This window comes from Culex quinquefasciatus, chromosome 3 (genome assembly GCF_015732765.1).
Source record: "Culex quinquefasciatus strain JHB chromosome 3, VPISU_Cqui_1.0_pri_paternal, whole genome shotgun sequence".
Taxonomy (NCBI): Eukaryota; Metazoa; Arthropoda; class Insecta; order Diptera; family Culicidae; genus Culex; species Culex quinquefasciatus.
The window spans coordinates 30,264,121-30,282,495 of record NC_051863.1 but is presented as its reverse complement, the minus strand read 5'-3'; the positions used below and the strand labels follow the sequence as shown (position 1 = coordinate 30,282,495).

Below are 18,375 nucleotides of genomic sequence, written 5' to 3'. Positions count from 1 at the left end.
TGAAGTTGTCGAGCAAGAAACTAACGAGGTATAAGATTGAGATTACATTTAAAGTAGAGGTGACAGAAATTAAGGATGATGGTTGATATTTTTATTTGATATTTAGAGCAAATGATTTTGGGTACAGCTACTTTATAAATTAAATTTTACAAAAAAAAAAAATGTTTATCGAGAAGAGGAATTCAAAAATCAGAAATTGACTGTTTGATATCATAAAGATTATGATGATGATGATGATGGACAGTAAAGTTGTTTTTAAAGAAAAAAAAAAACCGTCATCAGTCATTCCTCAAGACCATCAATATCAATATTCTTTTCATGTTTACCCCTTTCTCCCCACCGTCAATTTTCCTTCTTTTCACCACCACCATCATCATTTCCATCACAATCTACCGCAAACCACGCCTAATTGCATCAAGACAACCAGTTTCCATGTTCGACCCTTCCCCGAAAACAACTAATTTTCCATTTCACCACACAATCGCTTCCGCGCCAAAGAAAACACCCTCCTTTTGCGATGATGAACCACGCTCTTGCTTTAGTTTTCCTCACACAAATTTCACCCGCGCAATCCTTTTTTTCCGGTCCGCTGCAGATAAAATGATTATTTTTCGACCTTTTCCCGACCCATTCCACTAGAACCCCTTCTTGGAGGAGGACCATGATGGTGCTCATTTAATTTTACTTCCCATTTTTCTTCGACGCTCTTTTCCGGGAAAAGTCGGAAAACTTCCTCGGTTAATTCAGTTTTCATTACCGAATGACGAGCAGCCGTGCAGTGGCCAGCTTGGAATGGTTAAATTCACAGTGTGCATAAAAAAAGTGGGGTTCGTTTCATTTTCTTCAGCGACGTGATTTTTTTTATTTATCTTTCGGGTGAAAAAGAAAGAAAAAAGTGGGGACAGAGCGATGGGCTTCCTAGAAAATATCCTTTGCTTGGTAATTAGGATTTGTGAGCTGCGTGCACCATAAACAGCAATCTTGAACGGTACATTGGCGTCACATGAGATGAAAGTAGAACTACTTTTTATAAGCTGCTAAATGATTGAAAATAATAACTAGCAAAATTATTAATGCATTTAATTTTGAATCAGTTTCAAAAGCTGAAATTTAACTCAAATTATACATCAGTTTGAAAAAAAATTATCGAAAAACTATTTGTTAAACATTAAAAATCAAATCGATGGCTGTTTTCTTATGCAAATACTGTTTAATTAAAATGTCTTGAACATAGTCGAGAACAGAACACTGATGAAGTCTGCAAGTAGTAGACGAAATACGTATCTGTCAAGATATTAAAAAAAATATATAGCGGAATGAAAAGGAACAACTCGTCTCTTTGTATTCACCAGTAATGCATTCTGCTAAAACGCTCAACCAAACCACAAAAGATATAAACCCTTATCTCTTAACAAATTTTGCAAAAAAGGTATTTTTGTGGGTAAAAAGTCATGAACACTTTTTGTTGGAGATTTTCATAATGTTTAATTTAAAAGCGATTGAAGCCTATGAAGTCTGAGGCAAAACGAACTAAAAGATGATTTAATGAAAAAAATAAAGCGCCGATGCATGAAATTATTCAATGGTGATGTCTAGGCTTAGTGATTTCTCACGATGATGAATAACTGCAATTTGACGGGGATTCCAAATCACAAAATTTCACGGCACTTAAAGATGTTTTAAATAACCTTTTTTCCAATCCGTCGTGAAACCACACACATTTTCTGTCATTCTCAATCGACGAAACGGCCTTCTTTTCTTTACCATTTCTCAGAACTGTAAAACATGTTGTAAGCAACTCGTTGCAAAACTTGTTTTTTTCAGGACAAGTCGTATTTCACAGCCAATTTTACCCAAAATGATTAATAAAACTTCAGTTTTCTTTGACATTTCAAGACCAATTAAAATATTTATGTAAATTGTATTCACTCCCTTCAAATGATTTTTAATGTAAAACCAAGAAGCAAATGTATAATAATCTTTTTTTTCTTTCGTTATTCTACCTTTAAACATTCAACAGTGGTCAATTTTGAAGTATCAACTCAGAGAAAGTCGACTGTATTTATTGAATGTTACTTTCAAAGGAATGTTTGAAATAAAACACAAATACACAAAAAAAAATCCAACAAAACAAAATCAGAAAATAATTAAAATTTCAAAATTGTTTGATTGTAGGATAACAACGATCATTTACAGCTTTTTGTGAAAACTTGAATATTTGAAAAAATGTTCTCTTTGAAAAATAATACCTAAATTTTTCATTTTGATTTTAAAACAATTAAAACAATTATGTTTAAATAAACTGTTTTCTTTTCAATTGATAATTTAATGTTATCTACAAATGAATGGCATTGTGTATTTTTGGAATATTATTATTATTATTAAGCATTGATTTTTCGGGAATTTTCCAATTTCACCTTTACTCCAGTTTGCAAAATCTTAAAAATTCATCCCAGTATTTTTAATTGTGTAACAAGAAAAAAAAATACGATTGCAATTTAAAATCTGACGATTCCATTAAATCAGGTGTTAAACATAAATACATAACTTTTTTGAAACAAAAATAAATAGAAAAAATATTAGAAATAAACCTTGAAATCGAGATCTATCAGATTTAAAATCAATTCAGTGTGATTTGCTTAATAAAACGACCAACCATTTTGTTTAATTCCAAGTCAAAATAAACACTTATACGTTTTAAGCTTGATTAAAGCAAAAATATATTTTATATGATAAACAAGAAAAATAAAATAAAACAAAACATACAAATAATGCACAGTGTTCGGAATGGCATAGAGCGTCCAATTTCCCGTGGTTACAAATTTCCCTGGAAACGGGAAATTTTTAACCAATTTCCCGGGAATTCCCGGGAAATTTTAAATATATTGAAAATTGTTCTGAACATGGTTCTGATTAATATTATGCATCAAAATTGTATAGTGGTTAAAATAAATGTGAAGATCAATTAACAGCTTGATTTTTTTTTTTTCATAACTTTTCTAAAACAAGTCATACTGGTTTCAGTTCTTAAACAAAATGGTAATGCTTTTCAGTATTTCCTTTAAATCTAACTTCTCATGTTTGTTTTACTTCAAACAACTGAATATTTTCAAATAATTGGAGCAGGTTTTGAATAGATATTTTTAATTTTTTGAGTGCCTCTCAAACCATACAAAGTAGTATTTCAATGATTTTTTTATGGTTTTTGTTTGTATTTTTTTGTATTATCGTTAAAACCATGTAATCTTGCATAAAAATATTTGAAATATTTAACGATACTAATTCGACTTTCATCTCATTTGATTATGGTAAACAAAAAAGCTCTCTATTTTACTATGGCACTAAAGGGTTAATAATTTTTTTTAACGAAATAACACCAATGATTCTATAAAAAGCATACCTACATTGTAGTAAATCATTTGCATTAGACAAGATCAATTTCCGGTTTTTTTCAGAAATTAATAACATCAGAAATAAATGTTGATGTCAAAATTTCTTATATCCTGATACATAAACTAAACAATAAATTTAATTGAACAAAATCGTGTTGAGATTTTTCGTTTAATATTTTTTTCAAAGCATTTTCAAAAATTGGTTCCAAGAGGTTTAGAAAATGTATACTTCCGCAAGAATTTCGGGAATTCCCGGGAAATTTAGAAATTTCCCGGGAAACGGGAAATAATTTTTTCCGGGAAATTGGACGCTCTAGAATGGCAAAATTAAGTAGAATAAATTGATAACTCCTTTATTTGACGTCCTAGCCAAATGGTGTCTTCGAAAGAGTTGTTGTACTTGATAAAGACTATCTTTTGAAGTTATTGACATACAGGGTGACGACTTTCCTTTTGGTATCTTGGGCAAAGTTGTAGAGGAGAAAGATAGTCCTTATCAAGGACAACAACTCTTCCGAAGACACCATTTGGCTAGGACGTCAAATAAAGGAGTTGTCAATTTATTCCACTTAATTTTGCCATTCCGAACACTGTGCAATGTATTCAAAGCTTGTCTTAAAATCATTGAAAATCAAAATTTCTTCAGAATTTAAATAATTTTAAGAATGAAGAAAAGTATGCAAAAAAAACTTAAAAAAATGGTAAACAGAAAAATGCAGTGAAATGGGTAAATATTTTGATAATAATTTGAATTTTATTTCGATTTAAAAAAAAAAACAAATTAAAAACCTCGACTCGACTCATACACCTGGACTAAGCTATCGCCCTAACCTTTTAGGTTAGACTGGGGCCAACATTTACTTCCCGTCCGACGGAAGGCGTGGGTGAGAGGCAACCATGCTTACCCCTACACCACGGATCCCGGTCATTTAATGTATTTTTAATTGGTATCCAATTTTGTTTTTTTTTTTTCATATGAGAAATAGTGAAATAAAGTTGTTGAAATGTAAAAATAATCATACAAAGCTTTGCAAAACAATCTCTTTGCCTTCAAAAGTGGGCTTTATAAATAAATGAGCGAAAATATAATCTGAAACAAAAAAACCATTAAAATGAAAAAAAAAATCGTTAAAATTTTCTCATTCCCTCGGGGACTATTCAACCAAACCATCAAATATCTTGAAAATTTCTCGGGACTCAAGAAACCATTTTGAAAAAGACCTGATTTTTAGGTAGACAATAAAATCAAGATTAAACCAAGTTTCAATATTCTCACTTTTTTGTAATATACCCTCTACAACCCTTTAACCTGTAGACCTTTAGCCTTTAGTCAGGCTTCGATTTATGAAATCGCCAAAGATCCATTTTTCAACCAATTTACGATCTTTAAAAAGCATTGGAAAGAAGAAATCATAAAATTTTAGAAAATGTATGGGTTGGAAATTTTACTTGTTTTATGTGATTTTGCCAACTTTTGTAAAAATGTAATTTTTTAAGGGGTCAACTTTCAATGTGTGTTTTTAACACCATTTCCTATATTTTAAATAAAAAATAAAAAGTATGCAGTAATTTTTGTAGTGACCCACACTATGCCTCTACGCATTTTTTTAAGTGTGTAGGTGCCATTTTATAGCAGAAAATGTCAAAAACAATTAAAAAAATGAAAAAGTTACTGTAAAAACATGAAAAAATTAGAAGCATTTTTGTAATGATAGGAGGTGGTGGATCAAGCCAAATACTACCAAAATTAAACATAAACTAAAAATGATAAAATCTAATGCAAATTAAAATACTTAAACATGCTACAAGAAAAATATTAAACAAGATAAGTAACATTTTTCGTAGAATAAAAGTTGTTCAAAATGATCTCCTGAACACCGGAAAAAAAAATTGGGCAGTCAAGGGTTTAAAATAATGGTTGCAAAAAATGTACTATAGAGAATAAATAAAAGATGTTGTTTAGTAATTAAGTTATTCACGGAAAATTTCGTAACAATTTTGTTAAAATGTATGTTTTCCTATTTCAATTGGTAATAACACGCGTTTTAAATAATAGAAATTTCATAAAATGGCACTTTGGTTTAAATATTTGATAAAATTTGCCGATGTACAGCAATTCAAAAAGTTGCGTCTTTTAAATACGAAAATTTTGGTTAGAGTTATCGTAGTTTTAGTGGAAAAATTTGGTGTTTTGTCGATTTTGCCATGTTTCCGTTTTGGAGCGCGGCGCGTCAAAAAACACGGATTTTATTTTCAAAAAATCATACCCCGGAATCCTGCTTATGAACTCCTCCCATTTTTAGTATGTTACGTAAAAATGTCCGGGGAATCCGATAAAAATATTTTCAGGCATAGGCTCTTTGGTTCAGACACCGTCAAAACTATTTTACAATGTTAAAGTTTATTTTTATAATTTTGTTTATGAATGTTTTTATATTTTATAAAAATATTTATTGAATGGTTCAAAATTTGCTTTTTTTAAGGGCTTTTTTATTTATAATTAAAATTAGTTCAATATATTATTTTTGTAATATCTCATATTATTTTGGAATAGATATAGTTTCTTATGGATTAATTTTATTAAGTTTTTGAATTTGTGCTTTAATGTTAATAGCAAGAGAAAGAGTTGTCAAAAAATCATACCCCGGAATCCTGCTTATGAACTCCTCCCATTTTTAGTATGTTACGTAAAAATGTCCGGGGAATCCGATAAAAATATTTTCAGGCATAGGCTCTTTGCTTCAGACACCGTCAAAACGGCATTTTAATGTTTCATGCGCCCTTTTCATATGTTAGGCTGGATTTTTCTTATTATTTTTCTTTGAAAGGCCAACTTATCACCTTTCATTTGCGTATAAGACAATTGAAGTCGGTTGGAATGGCGAGGAGTTATGATTTTTCGAAAAAAACTGTTTTTTTTTGCGCAAATCGACGAAAATGGCAATTTTTCAGAACACCCTAACAAGGCGTAGGTTTCCCTAATGACCAAACAAAAAAAATACGGGTCTAATTATTTTGGCCAGGGAACCCCCAGAAAAACTTTGAGCCTGATCCGAGCACCTTTGTTTTTTTTTCATGCTGTTTTCGTGGGGAATTGCTGTATACATAGATTGTTAAATTTCACGGAAATAACCAAAATTTCACAAATTTCACATTTTTTTTTCATATTAAGTAAATAATGCTTTGTTTTGTAATTTTGATTTGAAGATATTTTATAATTTTTTTTTTAATTTAATTTAAGGTTGTGCATTGAAAACGACATTCAAAATAATTGTTTTTTGTTCAAAATCATAATTAGTTTCAAAATTTAGTCATTTTCTGATTGGTTTAAAAAATATCTATGTATATATTTATCAACATCATTTGTCTGAAGATTGGTAAAGTAACATCATCTTTGTTTTTGCAACATTAATGTTATAAGAAATAAAATTAAGAAAAAAATTCACCACAGAAAAAACGCTCATGGCATAGACCAAAGTCCCCTCGGGGGGAGATTACGACAAAAATTACACGCATAATCCTAACATTACAAAATTGGTTTACGAGAAAGAGAGAAAGCAAAAAAAAAAAATATCTCAAAGTAAATGAAAGAAAAGGCAAAACCCCAGCCCAAAGTCCGCCCGTAAACAGACAGCAACTGGCCCGGCCGAAAATCGTTAAAATTAATGCCCAAATAAAGCGCAATCCCAGCTGGACACGAGCAAGAAAAACCGCCACCGCCACCACCAGAGGAAAAATGTGAAAAATCATTTCCCTCCTGGCGCAGGCTAACTGATGGGACTCATAAAACATTTCGCTGCTTCTCCGGCGGCGGCGACGACGCCGCGCGTGGGCCTTCAAATTCCCAAATCTAATTTCAATTTGAGATTTAATTTGAAAAATTCGCCCCGCTCGCACTGGCTTAGTTCATCTGTTGCCGCTGTGGTCCGCGCGGTTTAGATCAGGGTAATGGAGCACTGGAGCAGCCCCAGATTAGCTATTTGTTCCAACGCGATGGCGAACATGATGGCCACCTGACCATGGCCAGTGCCTGCGGCGGTAAGGCCGTCAAAATATGGTGGCCCAAGGAAAGGAGGAATCTTTGTGGTCCAAATTACCTTCCGGACCGTAAAGTTGGACCGTTAAAATTTTCAAGGTTTGTTGGATTTTGGTGCACAGTTGGGGATAATTAGGTGAGCAAAATGTAAAAACATGCTGAAAGTGAGATGGCGTTTGATCTTTGCGGAGAATTCTCGGTAAAATGTGATGCAATAGATTTCAGTGTGGTTTTTTGAAAGATTTTTTCCATAATTGCCATTACCGTCAATTTTTTCTCTCTCATTTTTTCCAGACCACTACAACTACTGGGGCCTGATCCTGGTGCTCTTCCCAATCCTGACCCTGTTCGGCAACGTGCTCGTGATACTGGCCGTGTGCCGCGAACGGACTTTGCAAACCGTCACGAACTACTTCATAGTGTCACTGGCGCTGGCCGATCTGCTCGTAGCCGTCGTCGTCATGCCGTTCGCCGTCTATGTGCTGGTAAGTTTCGGTTTTTTTTTGTTTACCGTTGAAAAATGAATAAGTTTTGGGGAACATGGTTTTCCAATCAAAATTCGCCGAAACTTTCAAGCCTGAAGGTGCGGTGACAGTTGCTGAGATACACTCAGTTGCATGAATTGGGGGAAATTGGGATCATTTTTTGAAATGTTGAGACAGTTATCAACGATTTCTAGCGAATAATACAACATTTTGTAAAACAATTCTTTAAGAAGTCCATTTCGAACTACTGACTGCAAGCGACAAAACATCAACCAAGTCACAGGATTCCTCCGAGAGGAGGTTGTTGTTCTGTGAAAATGCCATTTTCTTTGTGCTGTTTAGAAACAGTGTTTTGCTTTCTTTCCCTCATTTTATGTTGCTCCCCAAAGTAAACATGAATAATTTATAACTATGCCACACAAGTCTCGTTTGGAGCTTGGCAGCAGCCACTGCATCCCAACTCATGATTCTCAACGTTTGTGGAATTCTTACGGGGATCAAAGCCTCACAGACTGTCAGACTTGGACATGTTGGCGAAAAGTTTTTCGCTGAATCCAAGTATAGTCCGTCATGATGAGCATGTCTGTGAGTTCTTTCTCGTTGAAAAAATCTCTGAAAAGAAAAACTCATTCGTTCGAAACGTATGTGAAAGTTAACAATTCCTTGAGATCGTCAAACTTTATTTCAGAAGGGAACAATGCGGTGCAGGATTTTAGCTTTTTCTGCTGCTCTCTTTCGAGTACAGAAGCAAACTTTGCTATACAGAGCTAGCAGCAGCTGCCATAAATCAACCCGAGGGATTTGATTGGATCACATTTAATTCTTGAAAGCATGCAGGCGAACTTGAATGATTAAAAAAGCTTTCATATTTTAGCCTGCAACTCGAAATTATATTTTTGAAGTTTTTTTTTTGTTTTTGAATTTATAAATTTATCAACATATCAATATTTATTAATTTATCAACATATCAATATTTATCAATATTTATCAAAATTTATCAATATTCATCAATATTTATCAATTTATCAATTTATCAATTTATCAATTTATCAATTTATCAATTTATCAATATTTATCAATATTTATCAATATTTAACAATATTTATCAATATTTATCAATATTTTTATCAATATTTATCAATTTATCAATTTATCAATTTATCAATTTATCAATTTATCAATTTATCAATTTATCAATTTATCAATTTATTAATTTATCAATTTATCAATTTATCAATTTATCAATTTATCAATTTATCAATTTATCAATTTATCAATTTATCAATTTATCAATTTATCAATTTATCAATTTATCAATTTATCAATTTATCAATTTAACAATTTATCAATTTATCAATTTATCAATTTATCAATTTATCAATTTATCAATTTATCAATTTATCAATTTAGGTTTTATCCCATATTCCCGAATACCACTTTCCCGAATCCCATATCCCCGAAAATCATTTTCCCGAACATTCCACATTCACGAAAATCATTTCCCCGAAAGTGCCATTTCCCCGAAAATCATTTTCCCGAAATTTCCATATTCCCGAAAATCATTTTCCCGAAAATTCCATATCCCCGAATGTCATTTACCTGAATGGCCATTTTACCGAACTGTCGTTTTCCCGAATTTATATATACCCGAATTTATATATACCCGAAAGTTCCATTTTCCCGAATGATAATAACTTAGATATAAACTAAATTTTTTTTTAAGGATATTTTTACAAAAGTATGACTTAATATTAAATTCTCCTCCGTGTGTTTTTAAATATGAAAAAAACAAATGACCTTAGAAGGCCATTCATAAACCACGCGGAAACTTCAAGAAGCGAGGTTTTGAGATCATCCATGTTCAATAGAAGGATTATTTTTGTATGGACATTTTCAGCAAAGCAAAATTTTCCAAAACGGTATCCACGTGGTAAGGATTGCACAGCAACAGCACCGATATCTTTAAGCGACGACTCGAAATGCAGGAATCAGTTTGTTCTAGATTTTGTTTAACTTTTTAGTGAAATCTAAATAGTTGATTATTGAATTACAAAATGCATTTTTTTTAAATATTTCATCACCGCCATTTTGGGTTTAAAATTACTAAATCACTTTAAAGTAGTTTAGGGGTTGTTACCCGAAGTGAACTTTCGACAAGGCCTTTGGATATCCGAGTCTGGACTATATTTCGATTTTGAACTAAATGCAAAAAAAAGTGAAATGATCAATGTATCAAATCGACGCTGTCGTGCTATCGTGTCGTTTGTCGCTTTTTGACGTTCCGAGAAAAATGCGTGTTAGTGTTTGACCTTGAATAAACGAAAAATAGAGCACGTTATGTAAACGTTTTATTTTGTTGACCACTCTGTGCATTGTCCTGAAATTTGTTTGAATTTGGTTGCTGAGGTCCCGAGTTATAATTACAATCGTTTACGATAGTCGGGCATGCACGTGTGTCAAACGCATTCTGATCTGAAACCTCTTTGGCCAGTTGTCTCACTTACAGCAATTTTCAGAGTGTGTCAAGTTAGCACGAGACAAAAATTTTCGGTTTTTTTGAATATCTCAGAATTGAAATCGAGTTTTGGGCATTGTGAGCTGCTCAAAATGGCTTTCTTAATTCAATTTGGCCCAAAATCGACGTACGGCAAGTTAGCTCGACTGCGACGAAATGAGAACAATACGCATATGAATTAAGCGGCACGCAGCTATTTAGATTTGTTCATTAGAAATAAGGGAGCGTTCTTTTATTACGTAACGCAAAATTTGGGGTTTTTCACCCTCCTCCCCCCCCCCCCTTCGTAACAAATCGTAACAGATGAGCGACCCCTACCCCCTGTAACGTGTAACGCAAGGTCTTTTTGCATTTTTTAAGAATTCTTATATGAAAATTTTGCGTTATCAATTTATCAATTTATCAATTTATCAATTTATCAATTTATCAATTTATCAATTTATCAATTTATCAATTTATCAATTTATCAATTTATCAATTTATCAATTTATCAATTTATCAATTTATCAATTTATCAATTTATCAATTTATCAATTTATCAATTTATCAATTTATCAATTTATCAATTTATCAATTTATCAATTTATCAATTTATCAATTTATCAATTTATCAATTTATCAATTTATCAATTTATCAATTTATCAATTTATCAATTTATCAATTTATCAATTTATCAATTTATCAATTCATCAATCTATCAATTTATCAATTTATCAATTTATCAATTTATCAATTTATCAATTTATCAATTTATCAATTTATCAATTTATCAATTTATCAATTTATCAATTTATCAATTTATCAATTTATCAATTTATCAATTTATCAATTTATCAATTTATCAATTTATCAATTTATCAATTTATCAATTTATCAATTTATCAATTTATCAATTTATCAATTTATCAATTTATCAATTTATCAATTTATCAATTTATCAATTTATCAATTTATCAATTTATCAATTTATCAATTTATCAATTTATCAATTTATCAATTTATCAATTTATCAATTTATCAATTTATCAATTTATCAATTTATCAATTTATCAATTTATCAATTTATCAATTTATCAATTTATCAATTTATCAATTTATCAATTTATCAATTTATCAATTTATCAATTTATCAATTTATCAATTTATCAATTTATCAATTTATCAATTTATCAATTTATCAATTTATCAATTTATCAATTTATCAATTTATCAATTTATCAATTTATCAATTTATCAATTTATCAATTTATCAATTTATCAATTTATCAATTTATCAATTTATCAATTTATCAATTTATCAATTTATCAATTTATCAATTTATCAATTTATCAATTTATCAATTTATCAATTTATCAATTTATCAATTTATCAATTTATCAATTTATCAATTTATCAATTTATCAATTTATCAATTTATCAATTTATCAATTTATCAATTTATCAATTTATCAATTTATCAATTTATCAATTTATCAATTTATCAATTTATCAATTTATCAATTCATCAATTTATCAATTTATCAATTTATCAATTTATCAATTTATCAATTTATCAATTTATCAATTCATCAATTTATCAATTTATCAATTTATCAATGTTTCAATTTATCAATGTACCAATGTATCAATTTATCAATTTATCAATTTATCAATTTATCAATTTATCAATTTATCAATTCATCAATTTATCAATTTATCAATTTATCAATTTATCAATTTATCAATTTATCAATTTATCAATTTATCAATTTATCAATTTATCAATTTATCAATTTATCAATTTATCAATTTATCAATTTATCAATTTATCAATTTATCAATTTATCAATTTATCAATTTATCAATTTATCAATTTATCAATTTATCAATTTATCAATTTATCAATTTATCAATTTATCAATTTATCAATTTATCAATTTATCAATTTATCAATTTATCAATTTATCAATTTATCAATTTATCAATTTATCAATTTATCAATTTATCAATTTATCAATTTATCAATTTATCAATTTATCAATTTATCAATTTATCAATTTATCAATTTATCAATTTATCAATTTATCAATTTATCAATTTATCAATTTATCAATTTATCAATTTATCAATTTATCAATTTATCAATTTATCAATTTATCAATTTATCAATTTATCAATTTATCAATTTATCAATTTATCAATTTATCAATTTATCAATTTATCAATTTATCAATTTATCAATTTATCAATTTATCAATTTATCAATTTATCAATTTATCAATTTATCAATTTATCAATTTATCAATTTATCAATTTATCAATTTATCAATTTATCAATTTATCAATTTATCAATTTATCAATTTATCAATTTATCAATTTATCAATTTATCAATTTATCAATTTATCAATTTATCAATTTATCAATTTATCAATTTATCAATTTATCAATTTATCAATTTATCAATTTATCAATTTATCAATTTATCAATTTATCAATTTATCAATTTATCAATTTATCAATTTATCAATTTATCAATTTATCAATTTATCAATTTATCAATTTATCAATTTATCAATTTATCAATTTATCAATTTATCAATTTATCAATTCATCAATTTATCAATTTATCAATTTATCAATTTATCAATTTATCAATTTATCAATTTATCAATTCATCAATTTATCAATTTATCAATTTATCAATGTTTCAATTTATCAATGTACCAATGTATCAATTTATCAATTTATCAATTTATCAATTTATCAATTTATCAATTTATCAATTCATCAATTTATCAATTTATCAATTTATCAATTTATCAATTTATCAATTTATCAATTTATCAATTTATCAATTTATCAATTTATCAATTTATCAATTTATCAATTTATCAATTTATCAATTTATCAATTTATCAATTTATCAATTTATCAATTTATCAATTTATCAATTTATCAATTTATCAATTTATCAATTTATCAATTTATCAATTTATCAATTTATCAATTTATCAATTTATCAATTTATCAATTTATCAATTTATCAATTTATCAATTTATCAATTTATCAATTTATCAATTTATCAATTTATCAATTTATCAATTTATCAATTTATCAATTTATCAATTTATCAATTTATCAATTTATCAATTTATCAATTTATCAATTTATCAATTTATCAATTTATCAATTTATCAATTTATCAATTTATCAATTTATCAATTTATCAATTTATCAATTTATCAATTTATCAATTTATCAATTTATCAATTCATCAATCTATCAATTTATCAATTTATCAATTTATCAATTTATCAATTTATCAATTTATCAATTTATCAATTTATCAATTTATCAATTTATCAATTTATCAATTTATCAATTTATCAATTTATCAATTTATCAATTTATCAATTTATCAATTTATCAATTTATCAATTTATCAATTTATCAATTTATCAATTTATCAATTTATCAATTTATCAATTTATCAATTTATCAATTTATCAATTTATCAATTTATCAATTTATCAATTTATCAATTTATCAATTTATCAATTTATCAATTTATCAATTTATCAATTTATCAATTTATCTATTTATCAATTTATCAATTTATCAATTTATCAATTTATCAATTTATCAATTTATCAATTTATCAATTTATCAATTTATCAATTTATCTATTTATCTATTTATCAATTTATCAATTTATCAATTTATCAATTTATCTATTTATCAATTAATCAATTTATCAATTTATCAATTTATCAATTTATCAATTAATCAATTTATCAATTTATCAATTTATCAATTTATCAATTTATCAATTTATCAATTTATCAATTTATCAATTTATCAATTTATCAATTTATCAATTTATCAATTTATCAATTTATCAATTTATCAATTTATCAATTTATCAATTTATCAATTTATCAATTTATCAATTTATCAATTTATCAATTTATCAATTTATCAATTTATCAATTTATCAATTCATCAATTTATCAATTTATCAATTTATCAATTTATCGATTTATCAATTTATCAATTTATCAATTTATCAATTTAACAATTTAACAATTTATCAATTTATCAATTTATCAATTTATCAATTTATCAATTTATCAATTTATCAATTTATCAATTTATCAATTTATCAATTTATCAATTTATCAATTTATCAATTTATCAATTTATCAATTTATCAATTTATCAATTTATCAATTTATCAATTTATGAATTTATCAATTTATCAATTTATCAATTTATCAATTTATCAATTTATCAATTTATTTAACAGGACTTCAATTTTGTTATTTAGTCGATTTTTGTTTTGCAAAAAGGCTTTTGGGCTCAACAAAAGCACGGTATATTTATTTTCATAAAGTTACGTTGAAACAAATTGTTTCTAGATTTTTACTAAGCTGTTATTTAACGTCAAAAGTTGTAAAAAGGTGATTGTTGAATTTACTTTCTGTTCCCCGTTTTTTATTTTAGCGTCAGATAAAGAAAAGTTGTGAAACTTGAAAATTTTACCAACATTTCGGCGTTTTATCTGATCCAGTGAATTAAGGCGCATCAAATATTTCAAATTCATGTGGCCAAAACTAAAAGCTCAGACTCAGCTCAACTTTTCAGCACTTCCAACTTTTGTCAAATTCAAGCAATGCGGTGCAAGTTAAAAACTACAACTTATTCGTGCTCGTTGTTGCCAGCCGAGAATAAAATAAACAACACAAAAAGTAACGTTAAAAAAAAATTCGTTTCACATCAGAACCAGACCGGCAGCATCATGCCGTGTAGCTGACCAGCAGAAACGATCCCGGGTATGAATAATTCAGCGGACACCAGCCCGGTCCACAGACGAGACTTTCACCCTGTTGCGTAATGGTAAATAAACTAACCAACGTGGAAACTGTTTGAAAAAGAGCCTTAAAATGGACGAGACTTTTAAAAATGTCTTTACTAGGAAAGTTATTCAATGCCAACAATGCTAACTAAACATTGTTGTGCTCAAATTCAGAATCCTTCTTGCCAGAGCCTGCATTTCCCAGCTTCAAGCACGGTTAAGGGATTATGCTTTAAAAAAATGATTTCCCAGAAATCATTACCGCAGAGATTTCATCGCTCGTGCTACGTGCCAGCCACAATCCGCAAACGAAAACGTCTTGATTCAGACGAAGCTACCAGCTTTGCAGTCGGTATGGCTTATTTTTCCATTACATTTTGCGGCGGCTGCCCTCCAGACTTCCTTGAAAGTCCCCACCTCCCCCCCTCAGTCTCAGCAAAAAATCATCAAAAGCTCGAGAAAAAAAAAAGCGAACGACACGACGAGGGAGCATCCTCAACTACCGTCCTAAGTAAACAAAATTAGCCAAAGTAACGCACACACAAGAACACACCAAATTCGTTATGGCGTTGTAGGAGCTGAAGAAACCAAAGAAAAAACTACATTCAGGCGCAATACGCCGTTCGTTAGGCAACCCAACTCTGGCTGCGGCGGTGATGGGACGATTTGTGTCTTGATTTGCTCGGGGGTTTTCGAGGTTTCGGGAGCGTGTCGATAAAATTGATGTTGCGAACCGGGTCCGGGAAATCTCGGTTGGGAGGAAAACAAAAAAAAAAACGCAGAAGCTAGACTGTGAATGTTTAATAAGCCTGCTTCCGGCTCATTTTGGTCGATAATGGTCAACATGGTTTTGGTCGTAATGTGGGGTATTTTGATGGAGTGGGCGAAAACAAGAAATAAAACTGATTATTTTGCTAAACCACAGCAAAATTTATTGTTTGATGGCTGTGTTTTTTTCAATTACAAGTTTTAAACCTAATAATTTGTATTATTGATTCTTATATTCCTTTGAAATTGTGTGTTTCATCTAAATTGTTCACGATAAATTATTCAGAATTATTGATTAAAATTAAACTTTTTCTGTTGATTTCTTATGCCGCAATAAGCCTATTTTTACTAGTTGAATTATATTTATTATACACCTTTTACTTTGTTTTTCTATTCCAAAATAGTTTTTTTTTTTTAATGTAAATACGAATAAGCTCAATGTTTATAAAGTCATAGAAAATAGGCCTTTCAATTAGGAACTTTCAAACATTCATTTTTTTGACGCTTAGCTTTGATTCGAGTCTTTTGAGTATATTTGGTATACAGATGCATTGAAACTTTTTTTTAAATTTTCAAAATAAGGCTGCAGATATTTTTTAACATTTTAAAAATATTTTTGAATATAATTTTATGCCAGTTCCCTCGTTTTTCACACGTTTATGTCTGTTTCCAATGATTTCAACTATAGCACTTTGAACATTTTTTTCAAAATTCTATCAAAACTGTTAATTATTAATAAAAAGTTAAAAATGCAAACTTAAACAGCTTATTTGCGTTTGCAAACGTATTTCGAATCAAATAGAGAAATTCTTTGAGATTTTGGCCTTCTGGGGTTTCGTTTGCATTTTTGAATCTTACTGACATGTTTTGAGTGCATACAATTTATAAACAAATTTGACAGTTTTTCATACACAATTTCATGTAAAAATTCCGAAATCCGGTGTTTTCGGAAAAATGGAAGATTTGAATGGACTAAACAAAACAAAAAAAGATGCAAGTAATTATTTTTGATGATTTTAAAATCATTTGTGCAATTCTCTGAGATTACGGTCAATCGTTTTTTTTTTGGAATTTTAAATCCGGCTGAAACATTTTTGGTGCCTTCGGTATGCCCAAAGAAGCCATTTTGCATCTTTTGTTTGTCCATATAATTTTTTATACAAACTTGGCAGCTGTTCATACAAAAATGAAGAAAATTAAAAAATCTGTATCTTTTGAAGGAATTTTTCGATCGATTTGGTGTCTTCCGCAAAGTTGAAGGTATGGACTTAACTGAAAAAAAAATTACAGGGTAAAAAATTTGTTGGTGTTTTTAATTTTACTGTTTGTCTCTAAAACTTGATTTGCAAAAAAATATATTTTTATTTTTTTTTATTTGCTAGCTTCTAGAAATATCCAGAACGGGCAAAAAGTATTTGACCAAGTTATAAATTTTTGAATAAATTACGATTTTTTGAAAAAATTGAAACGCTGGTCGCTAAAATTTTTTAATTTTTGCTTTTTTGAACTTTGTTGATACGACCTTCAGTTGCTGAGATATTGACAAGCAAAGGTTTCAAACGTGAAAATTGTTGTTTTCTTAGTCTCACCCAAACACCCCACCATTTTCTAGTGTCGATATCTCAGCAACTAATGGTCCGATTTTCAATGTTTAAATATGAAACATGCGTAAAATTTCCGATCTTTTCGAAAACAATATTTTCATTATTTTTTAAAATCAAAACTAACATTTCAAATGGGCGTAATGTCGAATGTTTGTTCCTTTTTAAATGTTAATCTTTATTGAAATTTCAAGTTTTAGTGACAAAAAGTGAAATTAAAAATCACCAAAATTTTGATAATCTTGTATCCTTTTTTAGTATAGTCCTTATCCATACCTACAACTTTGCCCAAGACACCAAATCGATCAAACAAATTCTTGAAAGGATAAAGATTTTAAAATTTTTATTTGTCATTTTAGTGTGGACAGCTGCCAAATTTGTATGGAAAATTATATGGAAGGCACCAAAAAAGTTTTAGGCGGATTAAAAAATACAAAAATTAAAATAAAAAAAAACGATTTCATGAAAAAATATTCATTTGAAATTGGTTTCCAAAAAAACTTTAATATTTTAAATATATTGGGACATTAATGCCTTTTTTCTTAAAAATAATCTAGATTGGGCAAAAAACCATTGAACAAATAATGATTTTAAGGAAAAAAAAAACAATTATTTTAACAAAAAATATATAAAAAAAATTTTTTTTAAGGAAAATAAAATTTGCAATAAAAAATTACTACGGTGAAATTTTGTGAAAGTGTTCCATTTTCAAGTTAGTTTTAGGAAATATTTTGAACAA

The 18,375-nt window shown here is 28.3% G+C and overlaps 1 protein-coding gene across 2 annotated transcripts in view; it reads left to right on the top strand.

Annotated features, from left to right (window-relative positions):
* Positions 1 to 18,375, top strand: part of LOC6048694 (dopamine D2-like receptor) — a 533,595-nt gene that overhangs the window by 159,067 nt on the left and 356,153 nt on the right. For both annotated transcript variants that reach the window (XM_038262391.1, XM_038262392.1), the window contains exon 3: positions 7,723 to 7,913. In XM_038262391.1, coding sequence (XP_038118319.1) covers positions 7,723 to 7,913 — 191 coding nt within the window. The remainder of the gene's footprint in view (positions 1 to 7,722; positions 7,914 to 18,375) is intronic.